Source organism: Tenrec ecaudatus (genome assembly GCF_050624435.1).
Source record: "Tenrec ecaudatus isolate mTenEca1 chromosome 7 unlocalized genomic scaffold, mTenEca1.hap1 SUPER_7_unloc_1, whole genome shotgun sequence".
In the NCBI taxonomy this organism is placed as follows: domain Eukaryota; kingdom Metazoa; phylum Chordata; class Mammalia; order Afrosoricida; family Tenrecidae; genus Tenrec; species Tenrec ecaudatus.
Genome location: NW_027457607.1, coordinates 684,298 through 704,587, shown reverse-complemented (window position 1 = coordinate 704,587; position 20,290 = coordinate 684,298). Strand labels below are relative to the sequence as shown.

Below are 20,290 nucleotides of genomic sequence, written 5' to 3'. Positions count from 1 at the left end.
TTATTTTGTCAGTTACTATTCTGTCAAATACTGGAGCCTTGCTTTTTGGTAACACCCTCAGTACAGCTTGGACCATCAGTACCGTAGGTTCTTGATCATAGGTTACTACCTGATATGATTGAATGTCAACCAAATCTTTTTGGTACAGTGACTGTGTAATCCCTCCATCGTCTTTTGTTGTTTCCTGCATTATTCAATATTTTGTTCATGGAATCCTTCAATATTATAACTTGAGGCTTAAATGTGTTTTCAGTTATTTCAACTTCATATATGTTGAGTGTATTCTTTTTTGGTTTTCTAAATTCAAGTCTTTGCACATTTTTTCATAGTAATTTGTCTTCTCGGGCTGCCTTTTGAAATTTTCTGTTCATCTCTTTTACTTCATCTTTTCTTCCATGGGCTGTAGCTATTCTGTGTTCAAGAGAAAGTTTGAGTCTCTTTTGACATTCATTTTGACTTTTTCTTTCTTGTGTTTTTAATGACCTTTTGTGGTCTTCATAAATGATGTTCTTGATGTCCTACCACAGCTCATCAGACCTTCTGTCACTAGTGTTCAGTGCAGCAAATCTATTCTTCAGATGTTGAAATTCAGCTGAGATATATTCAAGGTTGTATTTTGACTCTCATGGACTTGTTTTAATTTTCTTCACCTTCAACCTGAATTTACAAATGAGCAATTTGTTTCAATTGGTTCCACAACTGGCCTCCTTTTGATAGCTGATAATGAGCTTTCTTCATACTTTTTTCCCACAGATGTAGTCAGTTTGATTCCTTTGTATTCTGTTGCTGAACTGTATACATACAGTTGCTGTTTAAGTTGTTGAAAAAGGGTATTTGCAATGAAGAAGCCATTGGCCTTATAAAATTCTATCATATGATTTCCAGCGTTATTTCTATCCTATGGCCATGTTTTATAACTACTGTTCCTTCTTCATTGTTTAAACTTCTGCATTCCAATCACCTATCATTTGCAATCTATTTTCATTGCATGGTTGATCAATTTCAGGCTGAAGAATTTAGTAGAATCCCCCAGTTTCATCAACACTATCTGTAGTTGTTGGTGTGTAAATTATTTGTATTGACTAGATTTCCTTGTAGGCATATAGATATTATCCTATGACATCAGCATTATGCTTTAAGATAGATCCTGCAATTTCCTCTTTGATGAAGATTATGATACTATTCTTTTTGACCTTATTATTCCTGGTACAGTAAATTATGTGATTGTCAATCTCAAAATGGCCAATACCAGTACATTTCAGCTCACTAATGCTTAGGATATCAATTTTTTAGGATATCAATCTTTATGCATTCCATTTTCACTTTTGACATCTTATAGCTTTCCTAGATTCATACTTCATATATTCCAAGTTCTGATTATTAATAGCTATTTTCAGCTGTTTCTTTTGATTTTGAGCCATGCCTCAGCACATAAAGGTCCTGAAAGCTTTACTTCATCATCCACATCATTATGGTGGATTCTGTTTTGAGGAGGCAATACTTCAGTTGCATTTTAAGTGCCTTCCAACTAGAGGGGGTCATTTTCCATCACTATAAGCCACTGCTGTTCATAAGGTTTTCTGTAGCTAGCCCTCAGAATTGAACAGCCTCTTCCATTTTTGTGGTCTGTTCTTAGTCTGGAAGCTCTGCTGAAGCATATTCATCTTGAGTGACCCTGTTGATATTTGAAATACCAGTGATGTGGTGCGTTTCAATTTGTGTTGTAAGAGTTTCAATTTCCACATATCCTTGCCAACATTTCATATTTTCTGTTTGATTTTGTTTTTATCTCACCATAGTTATCCCAATGGGAGTGAAAACACATCTCATGTAGTTTATATTTGCACCTCTCTGGTGGCTAATAATATTAAACATCTTTTCATGTGTGTGTTGGTCATTGGAATATCCTTTTTGGTAAAGTGTTTATTCAAGTCATTTACCTATTTTATTTGTTTTCCTGTTAAGTTGTTTAAGTTTTACATATATATATGTTATTAGATTCTTAGTGGATATATAGTTCCCCCAAATATTCTACCAGTTAGTAGCTTGTCTTTTCATATTTTTGGTAACAGTTTTTTGGTGGATAAAATTTTGAAATTTTTATGATATCACATTCATTTATTTTTTGCCTTTTGCTATTTGTACATTTGTTATTTTATTAGTGAGTCTACTTTAAAAAAATAAGCCTGATGTGGTTGTTTCTGAATTTTTCTAAGAATTTATGGTTTTAGAATGCACAGTTAGGTCCTTACTGCATTGTAAATTTATTTTTGTGTTTGGCTTGAGGCATATTAAGTATTAAAGTTATATAGCATCAGTCTTCTGATGTGTTCTTCTTTTTAGATACTGTGTTGGTTTTTCTAACTCTTTTGCTTTCCAGGACCTCTGGTGGCACTGTCAAGTAAGTGTCGCACTGCCACACTCAGGGAAAAGTTAAGGCTGGTCTGCTCTCATAAAAATTTAGAGCCCTGGAAATTCTATAAAGGGTTGTTGTGAGTTGGAATCAACTCAATGACAGCGGGTTTTGGTTCCCTCTCTATATAACTTTAGAATTAGTTTGTTGATACCCACAAAATAATTTACTGGGGATTTGTGATTGCTTTGAATCTATGATCATTCTGGGAAGAACTTCCATGTTAAAAATATTGTCTTATCCATGAACATGGAATGTTGTTATATGCCATCAAGCCAATTTCTGACATATAGCAACCCAATATGCCAAAGTAGAACTGCCTCCATAGTTTTCTAGGCTGTAACCTTTGGAGGAGCAGATCTTTGTGTTAGCAGCCCAGTGTTCAACTACTGAGCCACCAGGGCTCTTTACCAAGAATAGTGCATGAGAAGTGATGTCAGTTGCAATCAGCTTGAGGGCACCCGTTATTGCTCTTGTTGCATGTGGGAGGAGGTGAAAGAAGAGGAAGATGACCAGGTTTCTGTTTAGCTTGTTTGGGTATGGCCCATACAAGCAAGCAATTCTTAACAATAGCTAATATATTTTAAGCTAAGTGCTAGTGACTTGCATTTTGCTCTTCTGTCCTCACAAGAACATTAGGAGGTTTGGTATTGTTACCCATTTTCCATGATACAGAAATACTGAAAAACAATTTGTTCAGGATTTTTAGGTGGCAAAGTTGAGACTCAACACACAAGCAATCTGATTATTAATTCTGTGTGATTAGCCATTGCATATTCTACTACAATAAAAAGGAGTGGATGATGGTATGCAATGGAAGTAATACTCAGGTGAATTGGATATTCGGAGTTGTATATGGAGGTAGAAGCGGAAATAGAAATAAAAGTGTTATGGATATAACAAATGGTGGTATAAATTCTGAAAGTGGATGAGATTACTGAGGTGAAATAAAAAGAGTGAGGAGAAAGACAAATAAGAGAGTACAAAAAGAAAGATAAGAGAACACAGAACCCAAGGAAGCATTGATTTCTAATGGGCAAGCAGATGAAAAGACTAGGGAATTCAACTGAAAAGCAACAATTAAGAGTAGCTAGAGAGGTCTTGGAATGTCAAGATATCAAAAGCTTTTTAAAATACAGAGTTCTCAGAGATCCCATGTACTATCTGGTCAGTCCAGCTAGTTACTAAAGGATCAGTCATATTTGGCAATTAAGGTTAATGGTCTTTATAAGAGAATTTTGGAGAAAGTAATGAGTAGAAAGTAAAGAAATACCTAGGAAAGGATGACTGTTTTCCAGAGGTTTGAATGAGAAAGGAAAGAAGAGAGGTGTGGCCAAGAGAAATTAAAGGCTAAAGCATAGTTGACCCAGACCTTCATTCCTGAGAGACAAACCAGAGAACCCTTTCTAACACAATAGTGTTTGTATTATCCATTTGAAAATATTTAAGTACATTTAAAGGTTGAAAGGAAAATATTGGAAATGCATATGAGATGGATGAACAGTGCAGAGAAGACTACAGGAAAGAAGCAAGTAAAATGGCTTTGGGAGGATGGGACCCACCTCTTCTGAAGCCAGAGAAAAAGAAAGATGTGACAGAGGAGATTGAGTTGTCTGCTGTTCAGTTTCTGCCATATGTCCTCTTGTTTCTCTGTGGACAACTCCTGTTCTCCTATATGAAAGTAAGCCAAAAATGACGGCTAAAACCATCATAGAAGCTTTATTAATAAAAAACATAGAAATGCAAAGTTGTTGTTTCTGGACACATCTTCCATCTATGTCTGTATGTATGGAGGCATTGTTTCTGCTTCCTTAAACTTTCCCCAAAGAATTCTATACTGTTTGATTTACATTGTGAAGGAACTGCAGCTTTGGCATCCTTGAGAGACTCAAATTGTGTTCCTTTTCAATGTTATTTGAGTGTGGGAAACAAAAACAAATCTGAAAGGGCAAGATTAGAACTGTCTGGTGATCTCTTTCAGAGGAGTTGGCAGTGGTAGCCAAGCAACAATGTAGCCAAGCAACAATCTTCTGGTCTCAGGGTTGTCGAGGCTCTTTAGTCCCTTGGATTAATTGTTCCCATGCATTTGGATTTTCTTCACTCTTCTTTGTTCCATAGAGGAGAAGCCAAAGTTGCACCTTAGATGTGTGTCAGTGTGCCTCCTATAGGATATTCCTTTTTTCTACTGACTCTCTACGAAGCATGATAGGGACTGGTCTCTCCAGATAACTTGTCCAGATTACAAGAGATAAAATCTTGCCATTCTTGATTCTCAAGAGTATTTGTTCTTGCTGTTCATGATATATATTTAGTATTCTTTGCCAATGCCATATTTCAAAGTTATCAATTATTCATCAGGATTCCTTATGTATTGCCCAGGTTTCACATGCATATGAATGTCCTGAAAATACCATGGCTTGAGTCAGACCCACCTTAGCTTTCAAGACATTTTTGAATTTTAACATTTTAAAGAGGTCTTTTGCAGCAGATTGGTCCAATGCAGTATGCTGTTTGCTTTCTTGACTACTGCTTCCATGAGAATTGATTGTGGATCTAAGAAAAATGAAACCCTTTACAATATCAGTATTTCCCCCATTTATGTTGATGTTGCATATTGGTTGAATTGTGCTCATTGGTCCAGAGTCACTGTACTAAAAAGAATTAGATGACATCCAATCATTTAAGGAGGTGTACATGATTAAGAACGAATGGTATTGAAGGAAGAAGTCCAAACTACATTGAACTCTTTGGTGAAAAGCAAGGTTTCAGGAGTCGACAGAATTCTAATTGAGATATTGTAGCAAATGGATATAGTACTGGAAGCATTCACTAATCTAAGCTAATTAGAAGAGAACCATACGCATCATACATTCTTAGTACCCCCCAAAAGATGATACAATGGAATGTAGAAATTATTGAACAATATCATTGACATTGCAGCCCTAGGGTTAGCTGGCTGGTCTCCAACTCCAGCTCCTAGAGCATTTGTATTTCCTTCTCATAGAATACCTGTGAAAGTGAACTATTCCCATGTTTGTCTCTTTGCTAGGCTGTCCTTAAACAGGAATTTCATCTTATTCATCTTTATATCTCGAGCCCCTAGCACCGTATCAAGCATATAAGAAACGCGCAGAAAAATACAGAATGAATAAATAAGTCCTAGAAATGAATCCCTAGAAATACTTGAATGACTGCCATAAGACTGGGCAAAGTAGGTATGTGGCTGCGGAAGGAAGAAGAGCTCATAAGAGTAGTGGTGAAAGTCAAAGGGAGGAATAATTTTTAGCTCAGTGGAAGAAAGGATTTTGCTAATTTTCTTAATGAATTAGGATCAAATTGGAAGCACTGGGTAGAAGTGAGATCCCTGTAATAAAGAGGTGTTCAATCACCCCGTGGAGAATTCTTGGCAGTGATTTGGGGAGGAAATTTCAATAGTAGAAAGGAAAGTGATGGTGATAAGTGATGCTCAGGGCTTCTTTATTAAACGGTTTCTCTCAGAACAGCCCTGGTTTGGAGAAGTGCTTCTCCACAAACTAGACCATTATTAGTCACCCGGGGCACCTGGGGCTACTCACCATTTCTCCTTGAGGGCAGGAGTATGTTAACCATCCTCCTTAGCACTGTCATTACTAGCTAGTATATAGTAAAGCTCAGCAACGATTGGCTGAATTGTATATGATTATCCAGATATCAAAGACACTTCTCTTTCTACCTCGACAAATGCCTGTGGAATGAAGTTAATGAAAATTATATTTATGGAACAAAGTTTGACTCACGTCATTAATTATTATTTCAATACTGAGTACATACTATAAGCAAGGCCACCTACTAGGTTTTGTGAGAAAGAAACAAGAGATTCTATCCCCCAGGGTTTCGTATTGTTGCACCAGAGAAAACCTATGGCCACAATAAGTATAGCACAAGGTAGAAAGTCCTTAGCACCGTGCGCGCAATGTACTAGCTACTTGCGGGAGGCTGAATACTGGCCTCCATGTCTTCATTTCCAGAGCCGGTGAATGTTACTTTATATGGCAAAAGGGGTTTTGCAAGTGTGCTTAAATTAAGGATCATGAGGTTTAGATATTATTTCAGATGACCTGGGTGAGACCTAATTGTAAAGTATCCTATAAGAGGGAGATTTGACACAGAGGAGAAGGTGGAAGCAAAGTCAGAGAAGATGCTCCATTGCTGGTTTTGCAATTGGAGAAAGGAGCAAGCCAAGGGCTGCAAGGAACACAGCTTTTAAAACCTGGGAAAGACAAGAAAACAAATTCTCTAGTCTCTGAAGGTAGCACAGCCTTGTAGGCATCTTGATTTTAGCCCTGCCAGACACATTTTAAACTTCTAGCTTCCAGAATTGTAAGAGAATATATTTATGTTGTTTTAAGTTATTTATTATAGCAGCAATAGGAAATTAATATGACACTCAATAAAATATTTTTGAAGAAATGGGATTTTTAAAAGTTCTATAAAAGAAGTAAAGATACGAGGTTCCCTACACAGTAGGCGAGAGCCTAAAAGCCTCAAAAATGTTCCCAGTCCATACAACTAGTTTTCCCCTTAATCAAGTCAGCTAGGGGATTATAGTGGACTTCATAGTTTGCCCAAGGGGAGTGAGCGCAGCCAGTGTAGGTGGTGCTGCTACGGCACAGAACTGTCTGAGTGGAAAATTCGCCAGCCAAACGTACTATATGGATCACAATGAGTGCACATTCTGTTGTACATGGGCTGACCGGATGGCAGCTAGCAACAGCAGCTTGCCAATAATATTCCTGAAAACTGTTAGCCTCCTGTTGCCACTTTGGAAATCTACTTAGTGTTAGTTCTAGGACTCTCAGTTGCCTGAATGCTGTGCCAGCGAATTTCTTTTTTTACTGAGTTGCAATACCTATTTGCTTTAAACTGTTTAATGCTTTATTATATGAGGGGTAGTCCCCCAAACCCGGATTCTCTCCCCAAAGCTATGTATGTATGTATGTATGTATGTATGTATGTATGTATGTATGTATGTATGTATGTATGCATTTACAACATAACCGTATCACCTTCAAAGCACTCTCCATTACTCTTAATACATTTGTCAAATCTGAAATTCCATTCTTGGAAATATGTTTCAAACTCATCTGGATGGTTGACAGAACCTCTCTTGTTTTTTTCTTCACCTCTTCTAACGTCATCAAATCGCTGTCCTTTCATTTGCGGAAACAAAAGTTACATGGAGAGAGGTCAGGTGAGTAAGGTACGTGGGGCAAGAGGAATGCTGGTTTTTGCCCAAAACTGGCGCACTGAGATGGCTGCGTGAGCAGGTGCATTGTTGTGGTGGCAAAACCAGTTCCATCTGCCACAAATTAGGCCTTTTTTTGTTATGCAATCTTTTCAGAGCCTGTAAATAGAAAGGCTGATTAACAGTCTGACCTGGTGGAACAAACTCCAAATGCATTATCACCCCTCATATCACAACCTCTTTTTTGTAAAGTACCCACTCGTATAGTATTTTATGTTGTTTTCAAGTTTTCTCAAACATGTTGAAAACATAAGAGCCTTACAGACAAGGACCGGGATTTATATATATCTGTACCTTCCACAGAGGAGTCCTGGTGGCGCAGTATATATGCATTGGGACACTATCCGAAAGGTAAGCAGTGTGAAATCATCAGCTGCTCTGGGGAGAAAGCTGAGGTTTGCTGCTCCTGTAAAGAGTTACAGTCTTGGAAGCCACAGGGGTAGTTCTACCCTCTACCCTATAGGGTCACAATAAGCTGCAATTGACTCGAGGGTAGTGAGTGTAGTTTGGTATCTTTCATAATACTAGTTATTCCAGAGGTGCTCACTAAATATTTATTTATTGCTAATAATCAAGAAGCTGGGTACAGGGAGTAGAGGAGTGCTATTTTGTGTTTCTATTTTTAGGCCATAACTAACTAGATGACCAACTTTACTCAGCAATCAAACATGAATTGCTATCTCTAATATGGGCTAGGCCTATATTTTATACAGTCAATGTATACACAAGTAAAACAAATAAAATTTGGTCTCTATTACTGAAGGCTTGAATGACAAAGGCTGATTAATTAACACACTAAAATATAACATGATATACTATTGGTAAAGCCAGACACTCCTAAACGAAATGAAAGCAATTAACTCTGTCTATGAAAGACAGGAACCAATACAAAGGTGACAAGTAAGTTGTACTGTGAAAGAAAATCAGCTGCCCAGAAAGAAAAGAGGCAGGTAGGGAAAAAGTCAGAAGACACAGAGGATTAGTATAATCCTTGAGCAAGGAGTGGTAGGTAGGTAGTAATGTTAGAAAGGCAAGTATTATCGATAGAACTGTGTCGGTCCAAAATACACATTGAATCATGTGAAAGTCTTAGCAAACAAAAAGAAATTAGGAGAGTACAACTGGACACAGAAGTAAAGCTCTCGCTATTTTCAGACGATATGATTTTATAGAGAGAAAACGCTAAGGACTCCACAAAAAGACTCTTGGAAACAATTGAGAGATTTGGTAAAGTAGCAGGATACAAGAATAACAAGCAGAAATTAACCGGATTCTTATATACCAGTGAAAGCTTCAAAAAAGACATGAAGAAAACAATACCATTTACAATAGTCACACAAAAGATAAAATCCCTAGGAATAAATCTAAGCAAAGAAACAAAGGACCTATACAAAAAAAAATACTGAACGTTATTACAAGACACCAAAAGAGATCTACACAAATGGAAGACAATGCCATGTTCATGGTTAGGAAGACGTAATGTTGTGAAAATGTACTGCTGATTGCACAACACAATCTACAAATAAAATACAATTCCGATCCAATTCCTAACTTCATTCATTTAAAGAAATGGAAAAATTAGTTACCAACTTCATATGAAGAAGGAAGAAGCCCAGGGTAAGCAAAGAATTCTTGAAAATGAGGAACAAAGTAGGAAGTCTTGCACTACCTGACCTCAAAACTTACTACACAGTGACAGTAGTCAAAACAGCCTGGTACAGGTATACTGATAGATACATAGACCAATGTATGGATAGAAAGCCCAGAAATAAAAGTATCTACCTACAGGCAACTGATTTTCAACAAATAACCAAAGAATATTAAATGTCAAAGGGATACTCTCTTCAATGAATGGTACTTGATATGTTGGCTCTCCATCTGCAGAAAAATGAAACAAGACCCATATCTTAGTCCATGTACAAAAATTAACTGGAGATGAAACAGAGACGTGAATGTAAATCTCAAAGCTGTAAGGATGATCAATGAGAAAATTGGGACAAACTTAAGGGCCCTATTGCAGGACATACACAGACTACCAAATATCATAAAGGAGGCACACATAATAGAAAACAAAATAGAATGAATAGAATATAATAGAAATAAAGATCTATTAAAAATAAAACACTTAAGCACATCAAATGACTTCATCAAAAGAATAAAATAAGAGCCCACAGATTGGGAAAAATTCTTTAGCAATGAAACAACAGACTAGGAATTAATTACAAAATCTACAGAATTCTGTAATATCTCAATAAGAAAGAATCAAATAATCCAATTAAAAGGTGGGCAAAGGACATGAATAGGCATTCACGGGAGACAACACGCTACACGTGGATAGCTAACAAACACATGAAGAAATGCTCACAAACACTAGCCATCCAGATGATGCAAATCAAACCGAGACACCACCTTACACCCACAACCATAGCCCAATTAAAAAATTTTAAATAGAAACAAAACAACAAATGCCGGAGAGTGTGTGGAGTGATTGAAAATACACTGTTGGTGGGCTTATAAATATGTACAACCATTGTGGAAAGCAATAGCTACTTAAAACAATTGGAAAGAGAAATCCCTTAAGACCCAGCAATACCTCTGCTGTACCTAAAGAAGAGACAAAATACAAACAAATGTATGCCCCCATGTTCGTCACAACACTGTTCACATATAACAAGATAGGAAAAGCAGCCCAAACATCCATCAGTAGAATGGATAAATAAACTCTGGTACATACACAAAACTGGTGAAACCACGAAACACTACATGACAAGGATGGGTCTAGAAACTATTATACTTAGTCAATCACAAAAGGACAAATACTAAGACAAAGGCAAGCACCTGTTCTCAGGTCATGTAATTTCTTATTTGGTCTCCCCCTCATGATCCACTTCTCCCCTCCTGTTTGTATATCTTAATAACCAATTCAACAAAGGGGGCCTCACCTCAGCTCGGGTCAGTTTCTGGAGTAGAGAGAGTGGAACAATCAGTCCCTGCTATATAACATGTCTACGGTTACCCCAAATCAACAGACACTTCTACAAGGGTGCTCAATGAACCCCAATAGAAATTCAAGTGCAGAGGTGATGCTGATGGGGTGGCGGGGGGTGGGGGGGACAGTGATCTTTGTCTCAGAGGAGGTGACTTCACATTGGCTGATGGATAAACTAGTCCTCAATTGGGAAAAATGCTTAATATTACTCCAACAGGAGAATACACCTGGTATTTATTGATTATGTTCTTAATTGGGTACTTTTAATCAAATTTCTATCCAGCCCTTGGTGACCCAGGCTGCATGCTATAGACAGCCTGGACTTTAGACTTTGTTCTTTCAAGGTGTTTCATAGGTTACGCCAGAAGAATCAGATTTGGAAATCCCACTAAGCAAACTGGACTTTACCTTTAATTCACCTGCAACAAATTAAAGGAACTGAAATAATCCTTTGGAATTAAGGCTGAAATTCCTTAGTGTGAGAATAAGTACATGAGTACTATCCTAAGGTTAGGGAATTGAAAATTATTGGACTTCGGTTAAAATCTCTTGCACAAAAATCTGCAACCTAAAACTACCACATAATTGCTTGTTTCATACTCTTTATTATGACATATATCCCAGCAGGCATAGTTCTGCCTTAGTGAGCGTTATTTAAAGTTGCATACAAGTGGTCTTCAAAAATTCATGAAAAATTTGTTATTATGAAAAAAAACTACACTGGTTTAAAAAAAGTTTACAGCAAAATATGCTGTTTTTTATCACATATATGAACTAAGTTTTTATACCACGTATGAACAGGATCTAGATTGAGGCACTAAGTAGGTTAAAACATCAGTTTGAATAGAGCCCCTATCAGAGCAACATGAATTCTACTAAAATTGAAGCAAGAACAAACACCAAATTTATGGTAAAGTCTGAATGGAAGAATGGTGAAATCACTGCTATTTCACAAGAAGTTTACAGGGACAATGCTATGAAGAAATCAGCAATTTACAAATGGATAACTTGTTTTAAGAAAAATAAGATGATGCTGAGGATGAAGCCCACTGAAGTAGACCATCCATATCAAGTTTCGAAAAAACAATCTTGTTGGTACTCTAATTGAGAGTTGAGAAGACAAAGATTAACAGTAGAAACCATAGCCAACACCGCAGATTGTTTCAGTTGACACAATTCTGACTGAAAAATTAAAATGGAGCACATGCTCTGTTCAATGGGTGCCAAAACTATGTGTCCTGATCATAGAAAGAGGAACGCTTTCTGTGGAAATTTTAACCAGTTAAGAACCTGAAGCATTTCTTTGAAGAATTCTAATCAGAGATGAAACATGATTTTACTAGTATAATTCTGAAAACAATGTACACTCAAAGCAATGACTATCATGAGATGGAAGTGCTCTTGTCAAAGCAAAAGTGGACCAGTCATAAATTAAAGGTGATGGCAACAGTTTTTTTGAGGATGCTCAAGACGTTTTGCTTGTTGACTTTCTGAAAAACCAGAGGGTGTTGAGAACATTAGCCAAAGCTTTGGCAGAAAAACATGCCCAGCAAGACTTCACCAGTCTCCGTCATCATAATGTTCCTGATTGTTCCTCTCATCAAACAAGGGCAATTTTCTGACAGGAAGCTACTTTATAGTCCTGGTTTGGCTTCTTCTAACTTCATTTTGTTTCCTATTCTTAAAAATATTTTAAAGGACATCCATTTTTCTTCAATTAAAATGTAAATCAGACAGCACTGACATAGTTAAATTCCCAACATCCTCAGTTGTTCAGATATGTACTAATTGGCTGGTATTATCATTTACAAAGGTGCTTTGATCTTGATGGATCCTATGTTGTGAAATAAACATTATACTTTCTCTTTATCTTCTAATTTCATTTTCCAAGAATGTTTGAAGCACCTTCATATTTTGTATTATTGCATTACCAATAAACCTGAATTCTCCCTTATGCAAAAGCCATCTCTTAATTAAAATGTTATACTGCAAAGAGTGTGTCTCAACTGGGGAATTACTTTATAAAACCCTATATTGTAAACAAAATAATGAACAGACTCAGTTTTTTGAAAAGTGTAGATCTGAAGAATTCCCAAGTCCTCATTTTCCTCTACCCATTCTTATACTGAAGAGAAAAACAGAATGCTAATAATTCAGGGGGAAAAAAATCTGGGATCGTTAAAATACATGAGTATACTACAATATCTAAAAGATCTGATATTTCTTTTCTAAAAATAGCCTGAGATGTAATTCACATACTACACTATTCACCCATTTAAAGTACACAATTCAGTGCCTCTAAGTATATTCACTGAGTCATGCAGACATTCATCAGCAAAATCAATTTTACAACATTTTCATCACCCTAAATAGAAATCCCAAATGCATCAGCAGTCACTATTTTCTACAACCACACCCAGCCCCTGAATACCACTAATTTTTGTCTTTGTAAATGTACCTAATCTGGACATTTCATACATTTGGAATCATTCAGTTTATGGTCCTTTGTGACTAGATTCTTTTTAGCATAATATTTAAAATATATTTAATAGTATTTTTCATAGCTTATATAGCAAAACAGGTTCCCATTGTCAATTTCCCCGCATAATATTCATTAACATTGGTTCAATTCTGCACATTGTATCAATAGTCTTAATTTTCCATTCTAGGGGTTCCACTGCCATTAGCTTAGTCACACTGCCCCACCATTCTCATCTTTGCTTTAAATTAACTGTGTTCATTTGGCCTCATACAGCTAATTTATTTAAAAGAGTATAGTACTCGAGAGTAACATTTTTGACTTTTTAGGATAACCTGTTATTTGGTTAAAAGATTGTTTCAGGAGTTAGTTTTGGGTCAAGGTTTAAGTTGTATTTCAGGGCAATATGCTCAGCGATTACTCCAGCCTCAATGGGTCTAGTAAATCTGGATTTTTTTTTTTTAATTTAAAGTTCTGTTCCACATTTCTCTCCCTCTCTTTCAGGATCCATCTATTGTAACCCTGAATAGAACCTTTGGTAGTGGTTATTAGGCACCATCTAGTTCTTTTGGCGTCAGGGGAAAAGAGGCTGTGGTTTATGGAGACAATTAGTCCTACAGTTTGGTCCCTTCTCTGACTCTTAGGTTTCCTTCTTTCCCTTTTGTTCTAGATGAGTAGAGATAAATAGCTAAATCTTCGATGACTGATCACAAGCTTTTAAGAAATGTAAGCAATGAAATACAAAATATGGCTCTTCCACTTGGAATCTTTCTAATTGCAACTAAATCACTGAGTAACAGTATGCAAATTTGTAGTGTTTGTGGCCCACCAAGGGGATTCCATAGCTTGCCAATAATGTAAATAAGGTGCATGGTATCCAGAAGGAAACACTTCCCATTCCTGTACCATCCTTATAATTGTTCTTAAGTTTGAGACCCTTGTTGAGACCATTGTTCAATTCATCTCATCAAAAGTTTTATCCTTTTCCCAGCCCCTTCATTTTACCAGTCATGATGTCCTTCTCCAGAGGCTGGTCTCTCTTGATAACATGTTCAAAATACATGAGACAAAGTCTCACTATCCTTGCCTCTAAAGAGCATTTTGGTTGTACTTCTTCCAAGACAGATCTGTTTATAATTTTGGCAGTCCATGGTATAATTTCACCAATGCTATAGTTCAAAGGTACTGAATTTCCTTTGGTCTTCCATATTCAAGTAAATTATATGGAACCTTCTACCTAACTGATCACTGAGAAAGGGCTACTAAAAACATTCAATGGGTAAGAGATGGTCTCTTCAGCAACTGGTGCTGGCAAAATTGTATTTCTACCTGTACAAAAATGGACCTATAACTCATGCAATATACAAAATAAACTCAAGATGTATTGAAGACCTAAATGTAAATCCAAGAATTATATAGATCATCGATGAGAAAATAAGGACACATGTAAGGGTCCTAATTTATTGCAGAAACATACTACCAACCATAAAGAAAGACAAACTAGGTAACTGGAATCTACTAAAAATAAAGCACTTGTGTGCAAACATTTTAATTAAAAGAATAAAATGAGAACCCAGAGACCAGGGTGGAAAATGGAAATGACACATTGGACAAAGGACTAATTTCGAAAATATTTAAGAAACCATTATCACCTAAACAAATAAAAGCCAAATAATTCCATTAAGAACAGGACAGACCCCATGGAAGTTACTTTATTATCTCTCAAAAAGCTGATAATACTACCACTAAAGCAGAACGGGGCTATATAAACACCTTAGAGAGTTGCTTAGCAGTATGGCAAGAGAGGATGGGAGGAAATGTGGCGCTAATAACAATGTTTACAATAAAGAAAAAATGTTCTAAAATTGATCGTAGTTACGAATGTACAACTCTTTAAATCTGATTAAACTATTGAATAGAATGTTATACAAATTATATGTCAATAAAACAGGTTTTATTAAAGGAAGGAAGAAAGGAAAGGAGGGAGGCATAGCACCTAGTGGGCATCTTTGGATTTTGGAAGCAACATGTCCCTCATTTGGGTTTGCTACTCTCGCCTAGATACACCGAGTGAGTTGAAGAGCTACCAGCTTTGAGTACAGCCCAGGAGCTGGATGTGCTCTAAACCAGTGCACACCCTCACGATTTGGAGCAAAACTCTGCAGTCCTCTGCTTCCAAAGTCTGTGAAAACTCTATGGAAAGCATACAACTATGTTGCTCAAAACAAACTATTGATAGCCCTGAGAAGAATGGGAATTATGCTTATGTACATGAATCAGGAGGCAGTTGTGTAAACAAAACAAGGGAATACTGCGTGGTTTAAAATCAGGAAAGGTGTGCATCAGGGTTACATCCTGTCACCATACTTATTCATTCTGTATGCTGAGCAAATCATCAAAGAAGCTGGCTATATGAAGAAGGATGTGGTATCAGGATTGAAGGAAGGCTTAAATTAACACCGTGTGATATGCAGATGATACAGCCTGGCTTGCTGAAAGTGAGGAGGACTTCAAGCACTTGCTGATGAAGTTCATGGATTGAAATAGTTACTGTGGATTACAGCTCAATGAAGAGAACACCAAAATCTTCACAACCAAACCAATAAGCAACGTCATGATAAATGAAGAAAAGGTTCAGGCTACCAAGGATTTCATTTTGCTTTGATGCACAATCAATGCTTATGAAAACAGCAGTCAAGAAATCAAATGCTGCACTGCATTAAGTAAATTAGCTACACAACACCTCCTGAAAGTGCTAAGAAGCAAGGATGTTACTTTGAGGACTAAGGTGCAGCTGACCCAAGCCATGGTATTTTCAATCACCTCATATGCATGTGAAAGTCAGACAATGAACATAGAAGATCAAAGAAAACTGAATGCATTTGAACTATGGTGTTGGTGAAGAATATTGAAAGTACCATGGACTACCAAAATAACAAACAGATCTGTCTTGAAGCAGTGAAGGGAGACGCCGGATAGGGCAAGATATGACAAAATAATAATCTATAAATTATCAAGGGCTCATGAGGGAGGGGGGAGTGGGAAGGGAGGGGGAAAAAAAGAGGACCTGATGCAGAGGGCTTAAGTGGAGAGCAAATGCTTTGAGAATGATGAAGGCAAAGAATGTACAGATGTGCTTTATACAATTGATGTATATATATGTATGGATTGTGATAAGAGTTGTATGAGCCCCTAATAAAATGTTAAAAAAAAAAAAAAAGAAGAAGTACGACCAGAATGCTCCTTAGAGGCAAGGATGGTGAGACTTCATCTTATACTTTAGATATATTATCAGGAGAGACCAGTCCCTGGAGAAGGACATTGTTCCTGGCAAAGTAGAGAGGTAGGGGAAAAGAAGAATACTTTTGATGAGATGAAATTTGCACAGTGGCTGCAACAATGGGCTCAAACATAAGAACAATTGTGAGGATGCTGTAGAAATAGGAGATGGTTTCTTCTGTTCCACATAGGGTCACTGTGAGATAGAGTGGACTCAACAGTAGCTAACAATAATGACAATAGCTACATCTCAACTTCGGTCTCCCTTGTAATATAGATATGCTTTATTTTTTAAGCAATGATTGGCTAAGGTAAATTATAGTTAGCAGCATGAAAATGAGCCAAAACTAACCAGTTTATATAGGGAAATTTCATGAATTGAATTATGTTCCCCCAAAATATGTCTCAACATAGCTAGGCCATGATACCTAGTCTTTTTTTTTTTAGGTTTTCTTAAGGATTCCATTTCTTTTATACATACATCAATTGTATAAAGCACATCCATACATTCCCTGCCCCAATCATTCTCAAGGCATTTGCTCTCCACTTAAGCCCCTTGCATTAGGTCCTCTTTTTTTTCCCCCTCCCTCCCTGCTCCCCCCTCCCTCATGTGCCCTTGGTAATTTATACATCGTTATTTTGTCCTATCTTGCCCTATCCGGAGTCTCCCTTCCCCCCTTCTCTGCTGTCCCTCTCCCAGGGAAGAGGTCACATGTGGATCCTTGTAACCTAGTCTTGTGTCATTGTTCTCCAGGTTGTATCTGATATAATTATCCTCCACTTTTGTTAGTCATTTAAAATCCTAACCTCTATACATTAATGAGGCATGATTAGTGTGAAGTATACCTAGAGTCACAGACTTGCTAGAGGGTGTGAGTCAGGTCCCTCCATTACTCAAATCACCAGTTGACTCAAGTCGCCACTCTGATTAAAGTCACACATTTTATCTTACAAGAAATGCATGGAAAGAAAAGCAAACTGAGAAAGATGGGCTTCACCACTGCCAAGAAAAAACAGCTAAGGGAAGAACGTGACCTTTAGATCCAGACCTTGTGCTGAGTACTTCCCTAGAACATGGGGATTACGACACCATGGGAAAGAATGAAAGCAAGACACTTGCAGATCTCTACTTAATACTAGCCCCACAGTTGAGACAAGGACCTTTCCTTAGGTGACATCCTGAATTCAGATTTCTAGCCTCCTTAACTGAAAAAAATGGATTTTTTTTGTTAAAGCAATTTTACTTGTATAGTTTCTGTTATAGCAGATTACTAAACAAGATTACTAAAACGGGAACTAAAATCACCATCTTGGGTTTGTTAGCACTATATTCTAACTGCCTGAGCTAAATAGCCACAGATATTGCCAGAAAGCAAACAAATCTTTCATCAGGAACAAAAATCCATTCAAGCATGTAATGTGAGGTAAATCATCCCACCTGAATGAACTGCATTCAATGTTGAGCCTTTTGGAAAATTATAATCTAATAGGGTAGAAAGACTTCTGACTTATCTGAACAGTTTTAAATTTTCCACAATTTGTATCATTCCTCCTAACAATTTTATTTCATTTGAATGATGCAAATTCCAAAGATTCACACCACATTTACTACAAAAGTAATATACATTTTAAAGAAAATTTTAGTAAATGTTGCCATTCTTTAAAATGAAGTACACCTGGAAGGGCAAACAGAAGTCTATAAAGTTAACAAGTGTTTAGTAAGTTCTTTATGAATGTACATCCTCTTATAGAAATTTTACAGATAAGGAATCCTGGGCCCAGGCATTAATAAAAGCTTCAGAATCTTCAAGCTAACTCCTAGAGGAAGCTGTAATAATCCCTCATAGACATTTTGTTAGTTGTCTGGAATAAAGTCCACAACTACCACTTGACTCATCCTGTATGTTTTGTTATTACTATTATTATAAAGCACATAAGTCAAAAGATTAGTTATTTCAGTTCTTCTCAATCTATACCTTACCCTGATTTGCTTCAAGTCTCCAGAAGAGTTTAAAGAGCCATTTTTACTAAAATTCAAAAGACCATATCTTTTTTTAGACTAAATTATATATGGCACGGAAAGTAAAGATTCACAGAAGAAAAATTCATTGAACTCTAACAAAGAATTTAGAAAGCTAATGTACCATACTAGCATTCCAACTAAATTAAGTAGTATCACTTGTATAAGAATCTGTGTCAGTATTGGATTTAAACATGTGAAACTATGCTTTAAAAAGAAAGCTGAATTTTTATCTCATAGTAAAGACAGGTTGGGATAAAAAATTAAATTTAGGTAAAGCTATGAAACAATATGTGACTTATCTAGTTGATACTTTCTTCTTTTTCTTTTAAGTTCTTATATTTAAATTCTGACACTAAAAATTAAGACTATCACTATAGTTCAGATGTTGGGGTAGGGAATAAAACACCATAGTTCTAGATATTGGCTTTGAATTTCAACCAATAATTTCCATTTTGTTTTCTTTAAAAAAATTATGAACACATCAGTGGGTTTGGTGACTATAAATAATAAACAGAAAAGTTTACTCCTATGGCATTCTATATTAGAACATTTGCCAATGCCATAAACCATAAACCATAGGTTCCCACACTTATTTGATCTACTGCCTCCTTTCCAGAAAAATATTATTCAGAACCCCCCTGGCAATCAAAAACTTATGTCCTGTAGTCCATAATCCAGGATAAAATATAGGTATCTGCTTTTGCAGACCCCTGGAGCCCTGGTGGTGTAGTAGTTAGACATTGGGCTGTGATCCACATGGTCGGAAGTTCAAAACCACCAGCAACTCAGTGAGACTGGGATTTCTACTCCCATAAACAGTTACTGTCTCTGAACCCCACAGGGGGGTTATGAGTCAGCATTGAATGGATGGCAGTAAGTTTGGATTTGATGGATCATTGCAGCACACACACACACATACCCCAGGGGGGCAGTATCACCCACGTTGGGAAACAACTGCATGGGCAGTTACCCTTCTCTAGCAAGAAGCAGCTTCAAGAACTGTTCATATTTTAAAATCAGATGCTAGAAAGAACAATAAAAATGGCTACATTTCTCAGGCTATTTGGATTGATCCCATTAAACATATTGAGAAATATTTTTAAATATATACAAGGCGGACTTCAAAAAAGTTCATGGAAAATTCCACTATCATTTAATTCCATTTTCCACAAAACTTCTTGAAGTCTCCTTGTAAAATAGAAAAATTGCTAATATTGAGAACTATAACCATTCTTCCAAACTATCAAGGTTATCAAAAGCAAGAATATCGAATAACTATCACAGCCAAAGAGGAGACATGGTGATTAAATGTAATGTGAAGTTCTGGAACAATAAAGGGCCACTAACTGACAACTAAGGAAATCTGGATAAATTAGAATTTCACTTAATAATAATGTTCTAACATTAGTTATCAATTATAATAAATATATCATACTAAGGCAAGACGTTAAGCTATGGGTAGGAACTCTCTATAGTCTCTTCAATGTTGATGTAAATCTAAAACTACTCTGAAAAAATAGTCTATCAAAACATAAAAATTGGGCTGTATTTCTCAGGCTATTTGAAATGGTTGCACGGTACTGCAATACTGAGGGCCTAGGCTCATGGGGCTAGATCAAGGACAGTCAAAGACTTCAGCCACCAGTGCCAATAGAACCAGGCCAGACATCCAAAATCCCTTCAGTGGAGAATTTCAATGAAAGCAATTAATTATTAAAAGGCAGCCAGGGAAGCTTGTTGTTGATAAATTTCTTTATCCCAAACAACCCTCCAGCTCTAAAACACATCGTGGAAATCAGGTTTCATGAGCAGCTTAATCCCCA

At 36.7% G+C, this 20,290-nt stretch overlaps 1 protein-coding gene across 6 annotated transcripts in view; it reads left to right on the top strand.

The window, feature by feature from the left end:
- Positions 1 to 20,290, top strand: part of LOC142435902 (histone deacetylase 8-like) — a 47,486-nt gene that overhangs the window by 19,034 nt on the left and 8,162 nt on the right. Inside the window, exons 5-6 of one of the 6 annotated variants that reach the window (XM_075539955.1) lie at positions 8,001 to 8,048; positions 15,227 to 16,188. The exons of 1 other annotated variant lie outside the window; for it this stretch is intronic. In XM_075539955.1, coding sequence (XP_075396070.1) covers positions 8,001 to 8,048; positions 15,227 to 15,239 — 61 coding nt within the window. In that variant the 3' untranslated portion in view covers positions 15,240 to 16,188. Of the gene's footprint in view, positions 1 to 7,624; positions 7,868 to 8,000; positions 8,049 to 13,669; positions 13,770 to 15,226; positions 16,189 to 20,290 lie in introns of those variants that run through there. 4 more of the 6 variants (XM_075539954.1, XM_075539953.1, XM_075539957.1 and 1 more) reach the window with 4 other exon arrangements.